General features: G+C 41.1%; 1 protein-coding gene across 1 annotated transcript; it reads left to right on the forward strand.

Moving 5' to 3' along the window:
* Positions 1-6,386: 6,386 nt before the first annotated feature.
* On the forward strand, positions 6,387-14,003 carry LOC146623261 (C-type lectin domain family 12 member B-like). The gene is made up of 8 exons (XM_085365842.1): positions 6,387-6,453; positions 12,055-12,132; positions 12,396-12,494; positions 12,877-12,963; positions 13,040-13,204; positions 13,365-13,528; positions 13,657-13,769; positions 13,886-14,003. The coding sequence occupies exons 1-8, from the start codon at positions 6,387-6,389 to the stop codon at positions 14,001-14,003; spliced, it is 891 nt and encodes a 296-aa protein (XP_085221968.1).
* Positions 14,004-18,167: the final 4,164 nt, after the last annotated feature.

Here is an 18,167-nt window from a genome sequence, read left to right on the forward strand (position 1 = left end):
ATTTCTGCCACCACTTACTAGTTGAGTAAGAAATAAAAATCTCTCTAGTGTACGCTTTAATAGTTTCCCACAATGCCGGTTGATGGACAAATAAACATCTAAACTCAGTGTTAAAATTGGATACAAATGTATAATCCCTTAAAATAGTTGTAGTAGCTGTATTTAACCTCCAGTATTTTTGCTGTATTTACCATACCTTTAAGAGAAAGATCCAGCACCACATTGGCATGGTCTGAAATTACAATACTATACTATAATATGGTAAATGGACTGATTCTTATATAGTGCTTTTCTACTCTCCTGGAATACTCAAAGCGCTCTCTACAACACGCCACATTTACCCCATACACACCCAAGCCCTGTTACCTATGCTTTCTAGCTATCATTCATCCGATGGATGCATCAGAGAGCAAGTCTGTATCTTGCCCAAGGATATTTGGAATGCAAACTGGGGGGAGGCAGGGATTGAACCACCAACCTTCTGATCAGCAGCTGACCTGCTCTACCTCCTGAGTGCTACAGCACTCAGTTTTCACACGATAAAACTGAGTGCAATGATACCCCTGATTTTACTAAAAAATTAATCAATCCTAGTATGGCATTTGTGTGGTGCAGAGAAAAACGTGTATACTTCATCTAAAGGGTGTTTTATTCTCCATACATCCACAAATCCTAAGTCTTCACAGATAGAATTGAGTGCCTTAGCTTGTGGTGAAAGAAGCAGAGGCTAGTGGGGGAACCTGTCAATAAGAGGATTCAGTATACAATTGAAATCTCCCCCCACTATAGAAATGTCAGAGTGCATCTCAGCAAAGTCTGTAAATACTGTGGTCATAAAAACAGACAGATGGGCGGGGGGGTAGTAAACATTCAATATAGAAACAACCGCACCTAATAATATTCCCTTGACTATAATGTACCTTCCATGCTTGTCCATAAACACACTATGTATTTGAAAAAGGGAGTTTTTTCCTCACAAGGTGCAATATCAATGTGTTCTTTTTTCAAAAAAGGTGAGTATTTTTCTCCTTTTAATAGGATTATGGACCCCTCTTAGATTCCATGTACACAAATCCGGTAGTACCTAACATGTTGACATCATAGCAGTGTCCAAGCATCCTGCTACATAATTACTATGCGACATGAACTCTACAAAAAAGGTGGATGTCGAGGCAAGTAATAAGTTGCTGCTCTTTCTGTGGCTTTTCATCAGACTTTTCCCCATTGCTGGGTTTCAAAAACGGCAGTTTCAATTTTTGTGAATAAGATGCTCTCATGACTCATCAAGTGACACTACTGAACAACCATTTGGTGGCATGTAGTATGATGATGTCACCTGCTCAGATCACTTGGAATCCAGGTCAAGCAGGTACTAAAAAAGTACTTGGTGCCAGGTACTATGACCTAATGGAAAACCCTGAAAACCATGGCGAACTGTGCTGAGTCGATCCGAATAGTTACTAGTGGAAAACACAAGCTTAACACTGAGACCAGGGGGAGACAGACAGGGAACATGGAACAGGGAGACAATAGTACTAAACAAGAAACGTGAAACACAGGGAAGGCACAGTGAGAGAAAACTAAAGTAAAACTAAAATATAACATAGTGAGAAAACAATTAAGAGAACCAAAACCACAAAGGACACTAAATCGAGGAATATTAATAAAACCCAAAATGACAGCACTTAAACATCAAAATTACACTTCAGAGATGCCAACTTTACAAGTCTTTTTTGATAAATCTTACTTTTACAAGAAGGAATAAATTTTAAGAGGCTATCAGAAGTTAATTAAACTTAATTATAGTTAATTGAACTCACACCAGCATTTAAGATCTAAAGTAGCACTTGGCTGTTTTCATTTGTGTTGCTGAAAGAGGTTTCTTAAGTCCAGTGCTGTTTGTATACTGAGTTTCTGTTCCCTGTATTGATGCTGGATAGTGTTTTACTTCAAATCAAAGAAGGCTGTTGTCTGAAGTATCAGTATTTTGGTATTTTTATGTTGTTATATATCTGTATTTGACCGTATTCTTAGCTTTACTGGGTTCAGTATTGGGGCCTCTTTTATTCATTATTTATATGCTTCCTCTTGGTTATATATTCCGAAAATATAATATAAATTTTCACTGTTATGCCGATGACACCCAGCTCTACCTTTCTTCTAAACCCAATTCATCCCTCCCACCTACCTCCCTCTCAGACTGTCTTATTGAGATTAGATCCTGGTTCTCCTCCAATTTCCTCAAACTTAACAGTAATAAAACTGAAGTTTTACTTGTTGGTACACCATCTATCTTAACCAAATCCCACAGCTTTTCCATTAACGTTGAAAATTCTCCCACCCTCCCCTCCCCTCAGGTTAAGAGTTTGGGTGTCATAATTGATAATACTCTTTCATTCCAGTCTCACATTAATTACATAACACGGTCTGCTTACTTCCATTTACGTAATATTCACCGACTCCGTCCCTTCCTTACTCCCCATGCTGCTGCCATCCTTGTCCATAGTCTTATTACATCCCGTATTGATTACTGTAATTCCCTCCTATGTGGTCTCCCTAAAAGGTCCCTTCATAAACTCCAACTTTTTCAAAATTCTGCAGCTCGGGTCATAACTTGCACTCCGTTAAGTGCTCATATTACCCCAGTTCTTCAGCAGCTTCACTGGTTGCCCATAGAAGCCAGGATAAATTTTAAAATCTTACCTCTTGCATACAAGTGTATCCATAAATCTGCTCCTTCATATTTGTGTGACCTGCTCCATATCACCACTGTTTCCCGCCCTCTCAGATCATCATCCGCTATTCATCTTACTGTTCCGTCCTCACATCTTATTACTATGGGGAACAGAGTTTTCAGTCGCTCTGCTCCTCGGCTCTGGAACTCTCTTCCTCCTGCACTAAGAAATATTGACTCCCTCTCCGTATTTAAGACACAGCTCAAAACACATCTGTTTAAACTGGCTTATTCGCTTTAATGCTGATTTTATCTGTTGTCACACTCTGTTTTGTAATTTTAACTTATTTTATGTATTTTATGACTATTGTTCCTTTTATTAATTGTGTTTTTTGTAAGGTGACCTTGGGTTTCTGAAAGGCGCCCTCAAATAAAATGTATTATTATTATTATTATTATTATTATTATTATTATTATTATTATTATTATTATTATATTAAAGCAAATTATTGGCACACCATGTTGATATGGATTGAAACCTGTGAGGAATGTTTCCTGAATCCTAAGAAGATTTAAGGCAGTTCTCAGGGCAAAAAAGGATCCAACCTGGTATTAGCATCATAAAGTGCCTGGTAGGTGTATAAAAGAACACACAGTGTAAAGTTCAAACATGCTGTAGGACAACTTTTTTTTTTCAGCTAAAAGCAGAAGTTGTCAAAAGTGAAACATATGACAGAGTCAAAAACAACAGTCAAGAACTTCATATTATATTCATATCTGTGACTTTAACACTTTGTATTTCTCAGAATACCAAAAAGTCCAAAAGGCTTTGTCAGGGATCCTGGGTCATTGAGTCAGTATTTTCAGTTTTGCCTGTTTTCCTGTTTCCTGTTTTGTTATGTTAGCCTCGGTCTGTTCCGTTCCACTTCCTGTGTGTGATTAGTCAGATTCAGTTCAGCTGTGTTCTCACCTGTCTCTCATCATCTGGCTGAGGACCATGGCCTCAGATTTGGAGGTGCTGATTCTCATTCCCACTACTTCAAATGAAGCCAACAGAACCACCTCATCTGCAAAAAGCAAAGATTCTGAGACCACCCAAGTGAAAGCCTTCCACCACTTGGCTACGCCTAGAAATTCTGTCCATAAAAATTATCAACAGTCCAAACAAAGTCCAATAACAAAACACAGCTTAGGTTCAGATCCGGGAGGCAGTTCCTCCAAATCATGCCCCGCCAAGTCTCATAGTCATTGCTCACATGACCGATGAAGTCTCCCAGTAGGATAACAGCAGAGCGTTCTCACTCCCGAGGCGTAACATGTCGACGTTTTGTCACGTCCCGCGGCGTTCCTGAGGAACGCGAAAGGAGACCTTCGGCGTTCTTATGGTACGCGGCGGGTTATGGCTGGAATTCAGTGCAATGACGCTCCCGCGGTAATAGACGTTCCAGCCCTGTATTCCAGCCCTAAACCTAACCTTATCCATAGCCCTGACCATAACCTTATTCCTGACCTTAACCAGGACTTTAATGATGTTAAATAGCGTGTTTCTAAGCGATTTGAAGAAAAAGAGCGAACATGTGTAGGTTCAGTCCAGACGGTTCTCATATTTCCTCTTTTTCCGAGGTCGTCATTTATGGTAAATGGTAAATGGCCTGTATTTATATAGCGCCTTATTAGTCCCTAAGGACCCCAAAGCGCTTTACATATCCAGTCATCCACCCATTCACACACACATTCACACACTGGTGATGGCAAGCTACATTGTAGCCACAGCCACCCTGGGGCGCACTGACAGAGGCGTGGTGGGTAGCCGAAAACGTAATATGGTGACAATTTGTCACCTAGCGTAAAATGTTACGCTTTGGGAGTGAGAACGGGTTGATAACAGAGTCCCCAGGTGGAGCACCCTCAAATACTCCCCCAGGGACAAGAGGAAGGCTGGGTACTCTGAACCGTCATTTGGCGCATAAGCGCAGATGACAGTCAGGACCAAATCCCCGACCTGAAGGTGCAGGGAACACCAGGAGAAACCACAACGTACAGGCAGCAAGCCAAGGGGATACTAAGATACCCACTCAAACTCCAGACTAAGTCCAGCCCCCTCTCCAGAAAACTGGTTTCAGAGTTCAAGCTGTGTGTTAAGGTGAGACGGACTACATCTAGCCGGTACCTCTCAACTTCATGTACTAACTTAGGTTCCTTCCCCACCAGAGAGGTGACATTCCATGTCCCAATAGCTAGTCTAGGTATCCGGGGATCGGTCCACCCGGGCCTCCTCTCCTAGCCACGGCTAGGCACACATTGCACCCGACACCCCACAGCTCCTCCGGCGGTGGTGGGCCTGCAGGAGGACGGGCCCATGTCCCTTTTTCGGGCTGTGCCTGGCTCAACACCCATGGACTAATGCCCAGCCACCAGACACTCGCCCTCGGGCACACTCCCCAGGCCTGGCTCCAGGACGGGGCCTCGGTAACCCTATCGTGGGCAGTGTGAACTTTTCCCTTGATCGTGTACTCATAGGAGTCTTCTGAATAGCTCTTTGTCTGGTCCCTCACCCAGGACGAATTTGCCATGGGAGACCCTACCAGAAGCCCACGGACAACATAGCCCCTGGGATCCCTGGGACACACAAACCCATTCACCACGATAAGGTAGCGATTCGCCCAAACAATTGATAGGTGGAATAAGTGCTTTATAACTGTTGGCATGAAACTTCGCTGTGGTGAACCATAAACTAGTGGATCTGCAAACTTCAGAAATCTATTGGATAGCCTGTGAAGATAAGTAAGTAAATTAAAACATGGACATTGTAAGTTGCTGCTGCTGTTTGGCCAATAGTGGGCACTGTATTGCTAATCTCTGGCTCTCATCCATAGTTTGGTTTTTGTCCTGTCTTTCTGCCCATCAACCATACCATTCATTGAAGGATGATGGCTGCCCCTTTATGAACTTGATACTGTTGGAGGTTTCTTTCTCTCAAAAGTGAGTTTTTCTTCCCCACTTCACCAAGTGCTTCCTCAAAGGGGGTTATTCAATTGTTGGGATTTTCTCTGTATTATTGTCGGGTTTCTACCAATATAAATACTAGACCTCCCGAAAGCCTCGGGAATTTAATAGTCTCAAATTATAAAGCAAGTTTAGTCTTTTATAGCTCCTAAAACTATATCATTAGGTTTATTTTTTTTGCTGGACATCTTGGGAAGAAAAAGGAACCTGTCCTCTGAACTGACAAAGTATGAGTTTACATGTTCACACTAGTTTCTCTTGTATATCTGAATGTTTTTCCCTCTCTAATGATCATCTGTCCAGATTTTCTTTCTGCTTTTCATGCAGTGCATGCTGGACCACCACCATTTGTGGAAATCATTTGAAAAAACACACTGACAAATTGTTGCATTAACAAGGAAAAGTGTATGTTTGTTTTGAGGTATTATCAAGAAAGGAACAGATGAAAACAGAAGTAAATGAGAACAAGTTGCAGACATTCCCAATGAGTTACTGCTGAATATATATCCTGTCACACCAACGCTGTGAAAAAAAAAACTTCTCTGACCTTGCCTATCATCTATATCAGTAAAAAGCAGAAGTTGGACGAAAAGAGAGAAATGAAAGGCGTGGAAACAACTTTTTTTTTAATGATTCGCTTTAGGTTTAACACAGTGCTATTTTTTGGTGCACAAGTTATGAGAAGCTCAACAAAAAGACTTCAGCAATGGCAGAGCAGAAGTTTAACAACACACCATTCAATCTAAAACCTAAAAAGCGATGCCAGTCAGAAGGTAAGCTAAGCTTTTCAAATACGTGCATCAGCAAAAGATATTTTCAAACTCACGCTGTAGATCATGTAGATGAACATCACAATTAATAATTATAGGAGATGTTTTACTGTACAAAGTATATGACTGCTGACACCAACATCTTTGTGTTTTTATCATTTCAAGCAATGTTTTTTTCTTTTAATGTTTTTTGTCTGCATTATTAATAAATGTAAATAAAAACTACCTAAACCAAGACAAGTAAGAGGATGAGATACTAAAAGTGCTTCGGTATTTACACTCAGTAGCTCAGGAACAGAGCAGGAGGGAAAAGCAAGAGAAAGAAAGAGAGCCAGGGACAACAACATCACATTAGAAAGGTATAGTAATCATCCACAACTATTTTCAGTTGCAGATGATAAAGGATTCAGAAAGATTATTCATGCAGGCCCATACGACAGAGAATATGCATCTTCTTTTTATTTTCATATTTTAATTTATATTTAATTATGTTGTGGTTTGCAGTGTTTTGTGTTGTTTCACTTTAAATTTGTAAAAGGAAAAAGCTGAAAATTTAAATAGTTAAAAATTGAAATGTGAATAGTTGGTTTTTGTATTATATGATTTATTTATTACATTTTATGTGGAGTGAATAAATAAAAGTATATTTACGGTGGCCCCTACAGACAAAGCACGTACAAACTCCTAAACACGTAAAAACTCAGAAGCATATAAAAACTCAAAACACATACAAAAGACAACAGAAGTGCTCCAGGATCCTAAGGACAGTATTGAACTTTTGTTACCTCGTGGCTACACAAGCCAGGAAGTACCAACGACTGGATTTGGTGTGTGGTAATAACAGGTAAATGAACATTTGTTTAAATTATTTGAATATATATGAGTGCTTGTGTATAAATACACAAACAATACACATATGCTTTCAATTGTGTAATTTAAGTGATCTAGGTAGCTCTGTTTTGGAAGTTCAGTTAAAGCTAGAAATGTGTTTTGGAGTTTGTATATTTTGTCTCTAGGGCCCACCACATATATTTATATATAAACATATATAAATAAAACCACTTTTTTTTACATTAGTAATTCCTTTTGTGCATAATTTTATATTATTGTTAATAGTAGTAGTAGTAGTATAGTAGTATTTATTTATTGTCATTGTCAAGAACAATGAAATTGCGTTTGGGGCTTCCATACAACCCAAAAAAAGAAGAAAATAATAAATACCCCTTAAAACCCAAGTGTACATATTTAACCCAGTGTGACTCCAATGCAATAAGACAATCCTTAGCAATAATGTTCGTAGAAATTCAGACAAAGACCTGAGAAACATGACAAAATACAACAGTGCAACCCATTCAATATTATTGTACTGTGAGATATGATATCAGATATGATAGTTATCTATTTAAGAAAGAGGGGGGGGGGGGGGGGGGGGGGCAGGAGGGGGAAGAGAATAAAGATATGATGCACCAATGCAGACCAGTTCATTGCTATTAAGAAGTTGGATATGGTTATTGTCCGTGAGAGGGGGGCAGAGAGTTCAGGAGCCTCACAGCCTGTGGATACAGGCTGTTGGCCAGTCTGGATGTTCTGGCCTGTATAGACCTGTACCTTCTCCCTGAGGGCAGCAGATGGAAAAGGTGGCGCGCAGGGTGATGTTGGTCCCGCAGGATACTGTGCACCCTCCTCAGACAGCGAGTGGGGAAGATATTACTGATCTCTGGCAGACTTGTTCCAATAATTCTGCCAGCTTCTTTCACCACCCGCTGGAGTGCTTGCTGATCGGCCTTGGTGCAGCTGGGGAACCACACTAGAAATCCATACGTCAGAACGCTGCTGATGGCACAGTTGTAGAAGTTCAACATCAGAGATCTGGGAATGTGTGCGCTCCGCAGTCTCCTCAGGTAGTAGAGGCGCTGTTGGGCCTTCCGTGCAACTGAGGTGATATGGTTGCCCCAGGACAGGTCCTCGGTCACAGTTACCCCCAAGAATTTAAAACTGCTCACCCTCTCCACCGCCTCACTGCCAATGAAGAGAGGCAGATGGTTGTTATGGCCCCTCTTCCGGAAATCTACAATGATCTCCTTGGTCTTTTTGGTGTTTAAGACCAAGTTATTGTCGTGGCACCATGACTCTAGTTGTTGCACCTCTGTCCTATAGTTTGTCTCATCATTGTTGGATATAAGTCCGAGCACTGTAGTGTCATCTGCAAACTTAACAATGAGATTGGACGCGCAGGAGGAAATACAGTCATGGGTGAAGAGAGTGTATAGCAGAGGGCTCAGAACACACCCCTGAGGGGCACCGGTGTTGACCACAAGGGTGGAAGAGGTGTTCTTACCCACTCTGACACTCTGTCTACGGTTAGTGAGGAAGTCCACAATCCAGTTGCACAGAGAGGAGTTAAGTCCCAGTTGGTGGAGTTTGGGACGGAGTTTGTATGGCCGGATGGTATTAAAAGCCGAGCTGTAGTCTACAAAGAGGAGCCGTGCATAGGTGTTCCTGTGTTCCAAGTGCTTCAGTAATGTGTGCAGCACTGTGGCGATCGCATCCTCGGATGACCGGTTCTCCCTGTATGCAAACTGGTGCGAGTCCAGGGATGGTGGAAGAGCAGCTCTGATGTGTTTAATGACCAGTCTCTCCAGGCATTTGGCGGGAATGGGGGTGAGTGCCACAGGTCTGAAATCGTTCAGACATGTGACATTTGACTGTTTTGGGATGGGAACGATGGTTGCTGCTTTGAAACAGGATGGTACCAGTGAACAGGACAACGAGGTGTTATATATAGAGGTGAAGACGTCCGCCAGGTCCGCAGCACAGTCTTTTAGCACCCGGCCCAGCACTCCATCTGGCCCGGCCGCCTTCCTGGTGTTAATGCTCCGGAACACACGCCTCAGCTCATGAGTGCTCAGGACTGGAGCAGGATCGGTTGAGGGGAGAGGGGACAGGACAGGGTCGGTGTTCTCCCTATCAAAACGGGCATAAAAGAGATTTAGATCCTCAGCCAGAGTAGAACTGTCGGCTGAGGGTGATGGTGTTCTTCTTTTGTAGTCCGTGATAGCCCTGATGCCCTCCCAGACCTGCCTTGGGTTTGTGTTGTTCTCAAACCTGGCCTCGATACGCCTCCTGTGCTGCTGCTTGGCAGTCTTGATGCCTCTTCTCAGGTTGGCCCTGGCAGCACTGTATGCCTCCTGGTCCCCGGATTTGAAAGCGTTGTTCCTTGTTCGAATAAGTTGTTGAACTCCGTGTGTCATCCAGGGTGGATTATTAGGGAACACACGGAATCGTTTCCAAGTTGTTACATTGTCCACACAGAAACAGATGTAGTCCAAGACAGTGGAGGTGTAACTGTCCAATGCGACACGATTGTCAGTGTCCTGCACCTTGAATACATCCCAGTCTGTGCAGTGGAAACAGTCCTGAAGCATCGGAATAGCATCCTGCGGCCATGTTCTCACGGTTTTGGTTGTAATCCCAGTGCTCTTGATCTTTTGTGTGTATATTGGGTGTAGCAGAAGGGAGAGATGGTCTGACAGACCCAGGTGGGGATAAGCCTGGGCTCTGTACGCATTTGCCATGTCGGTGTACACCTGGTCCAACGTTCTATCTCCTCTGGTAGCACACTTCACATTACGGTGGAAATTGTGAAGTACAGATTTCAGGTCCGCGTGGTTAAAATCCCCAGCCGCAATAAAGACACTGTCCGGGTGTGCTACCAGGCTGTTATTGATGCTGCTGCTCAATTGTGCTAACGCTAGCTTAGCATTAGCGTCTGGTGGAATGTAAACAGCGCAGATGTAAACGGCAGAAAATTCCCGAGGGAGATAGAATGGACGGCACTTTAACACCAACAGTTCTACCTCTGTACTGCACAGTCTTTCCGTTACCGTGACGTTCGTGCACCAAAAGTTGTTAATATAGATGCACAGCCCCCCGCCAGTCTTCTTACCCGAGTCCGCAGACCTGTCGGCTCGATAGGCGGTGCGGCCTGCTAGATCAATAGCCGCATCGGGAATGGCGCTGTCCAGCCAGGTTTCAGTGAAGATCATGCACGAACAGTTATTAAAAGTCCGTCGAGTGGCGATCTGCAGTCGTATTTCATCCAGTTTGTAACGGATTGAACGGGCGTTGGAGAGGAATATGATCGGGAGTGGTGGTTTAAACGGACTAGTCTTTAGCCGTGCCCACAGGCCTCCCCGCCTGCCTCTCTTCTGCCTCCGCTCGCAACGTCTCCTCCTGCGGCTTGCTGTTGCGGGTAGCCCCGGGGGTTGCTTAACGATCTCCGGGGGGATGAGATACTCGGATGTTAGTTGAAGATCTCCACGGCTTAGTTGTAGTAGATCATCTCTGTTGTATTGAAGTAACCCCAGACTGTGTGAAATAATACACAGTACCACCAAAAGTGCAAAAGTGTAGGAGCTCCGGGCCGCTGCGTCTGTGCGCGCCGCCATCTTAATAAATTAATTAAGGCAACAAAACAACCTGAAGAGCCGGTTCGGAGCCAAAAGAGCCGGAATCCCATCACTAGTCAGCACACTCTCAATGGAGCAATGGTAGACTACAGTCAGCAGGTCGGTTTTTCTGAGGATTCTCAGGAAATGGAGATGCGGTTGGGCCGTTGGTGTTAAGGTCCACGTGGTTGTCTGCACACCAATCCGACAGCCTCTGAACCTCAGCTCTATATGCTGTCTATTTGCCCCCAGAGATGAGCCCCACCACAATAGTATCATCTGCCAACTTAATGACTGCATTGTCTGGGTGGGTACTGACACAGTTATATGTATGCAGAGTGTACAGTAGGGGACTTAGTACACAGCCTTGTGGAGAACCGGTGTAAAGTGCTCAGGAAATAAGGGGACTTACTCTAACTCTATGTCCATGGCCCAAGAGAAAGTCTCTGATACAGCAGCAGGTGGTAAAAGGAAGTCTAATATCCAACAGTTTTGCTGTCTGTCTGTCCGAGAGTATCATATTAAAAGAAGAGCTAAAGCCAACAAACAGCAGTCTGGCATAACGCCCTTGTTGTTCCAGGTGAGAGAGGGTGGTGTGGAGGGTTGTAACAATGGTGTCTTCATTTGATCTCTTACCTCTGTTTGCGAACTGAAGTGGGTGAAGTGTGGTTTGCAAGCAGGACATACTGTGGCACCGGACCATGTTCTAAAACATGTTATTATAACAGGTCGTAGAGCAAGTTAATCGGTAGTCTTTGAGGCTGCTAATGTTGGTTTGTTTAGGCAGTGGGACGAATGTGGCTGACTTCAGGCATGGAGGGATGCAGGACTGGGACAGCGAAGCGTTAAAGATCTTCGTGAAGAACCCAGCCACCTGATCCGTGCATTCTTTTAAAAAGAGCTTAAATACATTTAAGAAGCTTAATTCTGTCAACAGACTTGCTGAATTCTGTTTTGTGCATTGAAAATAATCAAAAGATGCTTTGGAAAATTGTGGTTACTTAGTTAGTTTGGTTTTAATTAGTTACTAACTACCCTTTAACCAAAAAAAAAAATCATATTACTAACTAACCTTTCTTAACCAGGCATTTCTTTTTTACCTGCCATTTAAACAGTCTTTGTCTTCTGTTACAACATTGTCATTCAATTCTTTCAGTTAAAACGAAGGAAAACAGCGTGTTTGAAGAAATGAACATGAACAATAAAGAAACTAAACGAACTTCTGACACAAATGGTGAGTTATACAAAGCAAATGCAAAACCACTACGTTTACTACAAGGCATCATGCAAAGTACTAACCAGCCTGTCTTACAAACTGGAAGGGTAGAAAATTTGGTGCCTCATAATCTGCAAATGACAGTGACCTCAACAGAAAAACAATAGTTTTTTTTTGTTAGTCACTTTAACTAACAAACTAGACTTGACATCCACCAAATTACACACATTGATTACCTTTTTTTTCTTGCCATGAAATCATTCTTTGTCTTCTGCTACAAGGTTACCCTTTAAGTCTTTCAGTACGAAGGCAGGAAGAAAATTTATATGAAGAAATGAACGTGAAAAACAAAGGAACTAAACAACCATCTGACACAAATGGTGAGTTATACAAAGACAATACAAAACTGCTACTTTTACGACAGGAACTGATATGAAACTTGCTTAGAAACTGGAAGTGTGCTGTTGGCATTTTCCTTACAAGAGCTTAATGACAACATCCTCTCAAATCACATTTTGATATGTACAGGATTCACTGTTATTGAAGTTTGATCCATAATATGGGCTTCACCTTGGTTTTGCCTCTGAACTTTTTCAAACTGATTTTTCTGTTTTTCCCTAGACAATAACAAAAAAGTTCATTAATTAGAATGGTTTTATGATTATAAAAAGCCAATTGATGATTTTAAGTTGACACAAGCAATTTAGAATCTTAAAAGTAAGAATTAGTTTGATTGCTATAATAAGTATTTATTTCTCCTAGATAAGCAGTGTGCATGTATAAAATCTTGTACATCAGTAACCATTTGCTGGGGTATTCTGTTACTGATCATGGCCCTTCGCATCTATTGTGAGTATAACTTTTAAAATTAGTTCATCTGCAATGTGTGTGTAAAGCCAAAGAAGTGTTACGTTTTGTTTTTCAGTTACCACATTGTTAATTCATAAGAACAAAGACTTATTGAGGAGTCAACTCAACTGGACAAACACCTCCACTGCCTTTGAAACACAGATCAGAGACCTCATTGCAGAAAACCAGAACCTAACAGAACAAATAAAACTCATGAAGATGGAGCTCAGTCTTGGTCCAGGTCAGTGCAGTGTTGATGCCTACTGTCCCAAAGAAAATAACAGTAGGCTCCAAATCTATCAGCTACAAAAATAGGTCATGTCAAATAAATGTGCACTGATGATCTTTATTAATTGATTTTTACTTTTTTTTTTTTTTTTTTTAACTTTTTTTACTTGCAGAAAAGGTTTGCAACACTTGTCAGGAGGGCTGGCTCCACTTTGAGTCAAACTGCTATGCAATTAATGATGCTGAACCTCATGAGCAGAAAACCTGGGAAGAAGCTCGAGAAAACTGCAAAGAAAAGATTTCCAATTTGGTTGTTGTAATTAATGCAACAGAAAAGGTAATAAGAACTGTGGCTCATTAGCAAAAAATGTATTTAACAAAATACATTTTCTTTTGATCACACTCTGTGTTGCAGTGCCTTAAGCAAAGTAGTTGAGTATTTCTGATAACTTTCTCTTTCATCAGACATATATCAGTGACAAAAGCTGGAAGAGTTCAGGAGAAAATGGATACTGGATTGGTCTGAGAGCTGAAGGTGGGAAATGGACATGGGTGGATGGAAGTTATCTGACTGATAAGTAAGAGAAACTTTGAGTCAATAACAATTTAATAATATTTTTCCAAATCTGGGATATATCAATTTTGTTTTATACCAATAATTATCAGCTTTAATCAAACTTGTTTTTTTCTTCAGCTCCTGGATTCAGCAGCCTCCTTCTGATGGTCTCTGTGTAATTTCTGTCCAAAACGAAGGATTTAAATCAGTGAACTGTGACCAGAAGAAACAATGGATTTGTAAAAAGAGACTCTAAGTATTTGAATTACCGCAGATAGACTTCAGAAGACTTTTGTAATCTGTAAATATAATTGCATATTTGCAAATAGCTCACTTGGTCCAATATCTATGAGCAAATGGCTCAAGGCTGTTTTGATAACATGACGAAAGCATGCTAAGAGGGCCTTGTGTTGACTGATCAGCAGATATCATGAGCTGACAAGGGCAGGAAATATGTCTTTTAAACCAATACTTTACATTGACTGGCATACATGCATTACAGTGATGCATGCATGGTTTTACTACTGACTTCAGTCATCATGATAATTCATATTTCAGTCTGCAAACAGATTCATCTTTAGAAAAATGCTTTTTGCCATTGTGGTTTACAAAAGATTTACAATTGTTTTAAAACATCAATTGTTTCAGAGGCTGGATCAGAGGCTAATTTTTCCCACAGAGATCATAACAACTGCTCGGCAACCAGACCTCGTCCTTTGGTCTAACTCCCAAAAACATGCGTACGTCATTGAACTGACGGTACCACGGGAGGGAGCAATTCAGGAAGCATTTGAACGTAAGAAGCTGTGGTATGCCAACTTGGCAGCTGAGGCAGAGGACAGAGGCTGGAAGATCAAGGTGCACCTGGTGGAAGTGGGATGCAGGGGCTTTGTTGCCAGTACAACAGCAAAACTGCTTAGAGAGATTGGGTTCAGAGGACAGGCACAACGGCAGGCTATAAGAGAATTAGCTAAAACTGCTGAGAGGACCAGTCACTGGCTATGGCAAAAAGGGCTGACATCACTTGGGCAGCTAAGGCAGTCAGCTAACCGCTCTTCTCCCCTCTGCTCTTCTTCCCTTTTTCTGGGAGGCAGTGGGGAGGTAGAGCGTACAGCCCGATCCAGCAGGGAGGTGTAGGCAGCCAGATCAGGCGCCCCCCTTCTGGCTCTCCTCTCTGCTCTTTCCTGTCTTGTCCCTTTTGTCTTACTTCTTTCTATCACCTTTTCTATCCATTTAAAGAAGTGAGGCTCTGTCAGGGTTATATTTTGTGATTGTCATTTGTACTTAGAAATATATAATCATTTATGCTTAGAGGTATAAAATCGCTTGCATATTGATAAAATGTCTCATCCTTAGTAGGTCTTTAAGACTCTGTGTACCATGAGATGAGAGTACGTTCACTCCTTTTCCAGAGTTTTCTGGCATAGCACACACATCCTAAGGTCACGACAGAGGTCGTATCTTCTCTTTCTCGTATATGGTATGGCAAACACAACTGTATCTGTTTACCTATAAGAGCCTTTTGTTTAGGTGAACTGCTGGACTCCCTGGCCCAGCTATCTGGGGAGTCATTCACAGGGTCACATTTTGACACACGCACACACACGCCCACACACGCACACACACGCATACATACACACACCCATGTACACACATACACCCACATACCTACAAATACACACAGACTGGTACTATTTGTTTACACACATGCCTGTTTAAGATGTCATATGTTAATGAAACTGCATATTCATGTAACCACAATAAAGAGTGGTGCTACGGAGGTGCTGACCGAGAGTGACGGGGTTCAAGCGGCAGGAACAGCGCTCGGTCTCGGTGACCTCCCTCGTGCACGAGATCAGACAAAGAGCTCTGGTGTCTTGTGTGTTGTTTTTGCCACTGCAGTAGATTGTCTCAGTTGTTCCAGCAATAGGTTTGTGCCTAGATAAACCTAACAGGCTCTATAAAGGCTAAAGAGAGATAAGTATTATTTCTCAGTTGAAGTGAATCAATAGAAGAAAATAAACAGTAGAAAACTAAACAGAAGAATGAAGAAGAGAATAACAATTCAACATAAACCATTGACACACACTGGGGCCTGATCAACCCTGGCAGGGCCTCCTTGGATGAGGGTGTCTAGTGATAATGGCTGAAACACCTGATGAATCCAAGGTCCACTACTGGCGATGTGTCCCAAATTTTAATATGATAATGTAGATCAGATCTCTAATCCCTAAACCTAACAGCGTTGCACAAATTATAAGTCACGCCTCTGCTAGTTTCGCTTTCTGATAGAAATAAAGATTATCGTTAAAGGTTCAGTGTGTGGCAGGTAGGAATTGGACTCAAAAATACAGGAAAAGGGAAAAAAGGAACAAACTGAAAAAGCAGTTTTATTGATGAACACAAACCAAGTACAAAATAATGAAGGTCAAACACAGATACCAAAAACTGTCACTCTATCAAGGACCCCATCAAAGTTGGAGGAATACAGAATGCACACAGCAAAAGGGAAACATGACAAGTTACGACTGAGATAATATTTACACCGAGATGATAATGAGGCAAAAGGCAAAGGGTAGGGGGACAGCTGACACTAATCACAGATAATGAGACAGGAAGTAGAACCAAAACCAAAGACATACGAACTTGACACAGTGACAGATGATAGCAAACACCGAGATAAAAGTGGATTGACAGGTAATTCACTTATCAACTATGCAATCAGGGAACTAAAGGCACAGATCACAAAACCAATCATAAGTCCCAGGAACCAAAACATAACACCCAAACCAGAAGTCTAAATAATAGAGAATATAGAACCAAACATACAAGATCCGGGTGGTTAGCACTGTTGCCTCACAGCAAGAAGGTCCTGAGTTTGAGACAAATTTCTTTAATATCAAAGAATGCTGTCAATGTGATTTTAAAGAAATTCAGAGTGTTCTGTCATTGTGCTGTTTATTATTGCTGGCACCAGAAAACCGCCGCTGAATAAATCCTGGATTTTTATACACTTCAAATTCTGCAAATAAGTGTCCTCACCAGAAAAACTATAGCATCAGTTATTTAGTATCTTTAAACCACCATAATAGATTTGATTTATTAACTTTTCATTAACCAGGCTGTTTTTTTTTCATGTCCTGAAAATATTATGTGTCTTCTGTTAGAAAGATGTAAACACGTGTATTTTATATGGTTGCACATAAAAGAAATATGTAATGGTGATTTAAATACAATAATTTAATCATTGCATTTCATATAAACTCACATAGCTCTTAAGAATACGAATACATTTAGTTACTGAAATATGTTTTTGTTTTTTTTCTGCTAGATAAGAAGGCTGGATGCGTTAAATTGTGTCCATCAGTAGTAATGTGCCGGGGAATTCTTTTACTAATCTTGGTCCTCCTACTCTTCTTTGAGTATAGGTTTAAAAATTACTCTTTCATCTGTGTGTAAAGTGTAAAATGTGACTTTTTGTTTGTTTTAATGTTTTGTTTTGGGGTTTTGGGGGGTTTGAAGTTGTTTGTATTAGTTCATAATAATGAACTTTTAATGAAAACTAATCTCAACTTGGTACAAGCCTATTAGAAAAGCTCATGAAACCCAACTGAAGAAAACCAGAACCGTAGGAAGAAAAATAAGGAACTGGAGACAGAGAAGAAACATAACAGAAGAAATACAAAACATGATGACATAATGAGTTCAGTGTTAGTCGATCATAGTGGAGCATTGATGCCTGCTGTCCCAAAGAAATAGCATGTTTGAAATCAATTAGCTACAAAAAGACTTAATACAGTGGAGTATGTGTGAAAAATAGAGATATTATTTATGTTTAGGAAAGTTCACAATTAATGATTATAGGAGAAGTTTTACTGTACACAGAATATGACTGCTGACAGCATTTAGGACAAGACAGAAAAGGATCTAAATTGGCACTGGTTGTTTTTAATTTGTGTCACTAACGGGGTTTTCTTCAGTGCAGTGCAGTTTGTATACTGAGTTTCTGTTCCCTGTATTAATGCTGGGCGGTGCGTTACTTCACATCAAAGAATACTGTAGTCTGAAGTATCAGTATTTTGGTATTTTTGTGTTGTTATATATCTATATCTGACCATAGTCTTAGCTTTAGTGGGTTATATTAAATTAAATTATTGCCACGACATTGTGGAATTTTAATTTTTGATTAAAAAAGTTTTTAATCAAGCCAAGAACAACACTGTTCAAGCTGCCCTAACATGTTTAATCAAGATGAGGAAGAAGGAGGGCTGTCCTCTATATCTGTCACACTGTTCACATCAACCACAGAGAAACACAGGAAGTTCAATTTATTAGTATAGTCTCATGTTGTGCATGTTGTGTTGGTCAAATCAAGTTCACCGTTTTTTGTTTTGATCGTTTGTTTGTTTGTGTTTAATTT

The sequence above is a fragment of the Diplotaxodon limnothrissa genome, linkage group LG11 (assembly GCF_057381915.1).
Source record: "Diplotaxodon limnothrissa isolate DT_005_m linkage group LG11, D_limnothrissa_male_GT1.1, whole genome shotgun sequence".
Lineage (NCBI taxonomy): Eukaryota > Metazoa > Chordata > Actinopteri > Cichliformes > Cichlidae > Diplotaxodon > Diplotaxodon limnothrissa.

Bases quoted from the DNA above. Each gene is read 5' to 3' on its own strand.
- LOC146623261 (XM_085365842.1), top strand. From the start codon at position 6,387: ATGGCAGAGCAGAAGTTTAACAACACACCATTCAATCTAAAACCTAAA. The intron at 12,964-13,039 runs GTGAGTATAACT...TTTGTTTTTCAG, and splicing joins CATGGCCCTTCGCATCTATT to TTACCACATTGTTAATTCAT. The intron at 13,205-13,364 runs GTCAGTGCAGTG...TTTTACTTGCAG, and splicing joins GGAGCTCAGTCTTGGTCCAG to AAAAGGTTTGCAACACTTGT.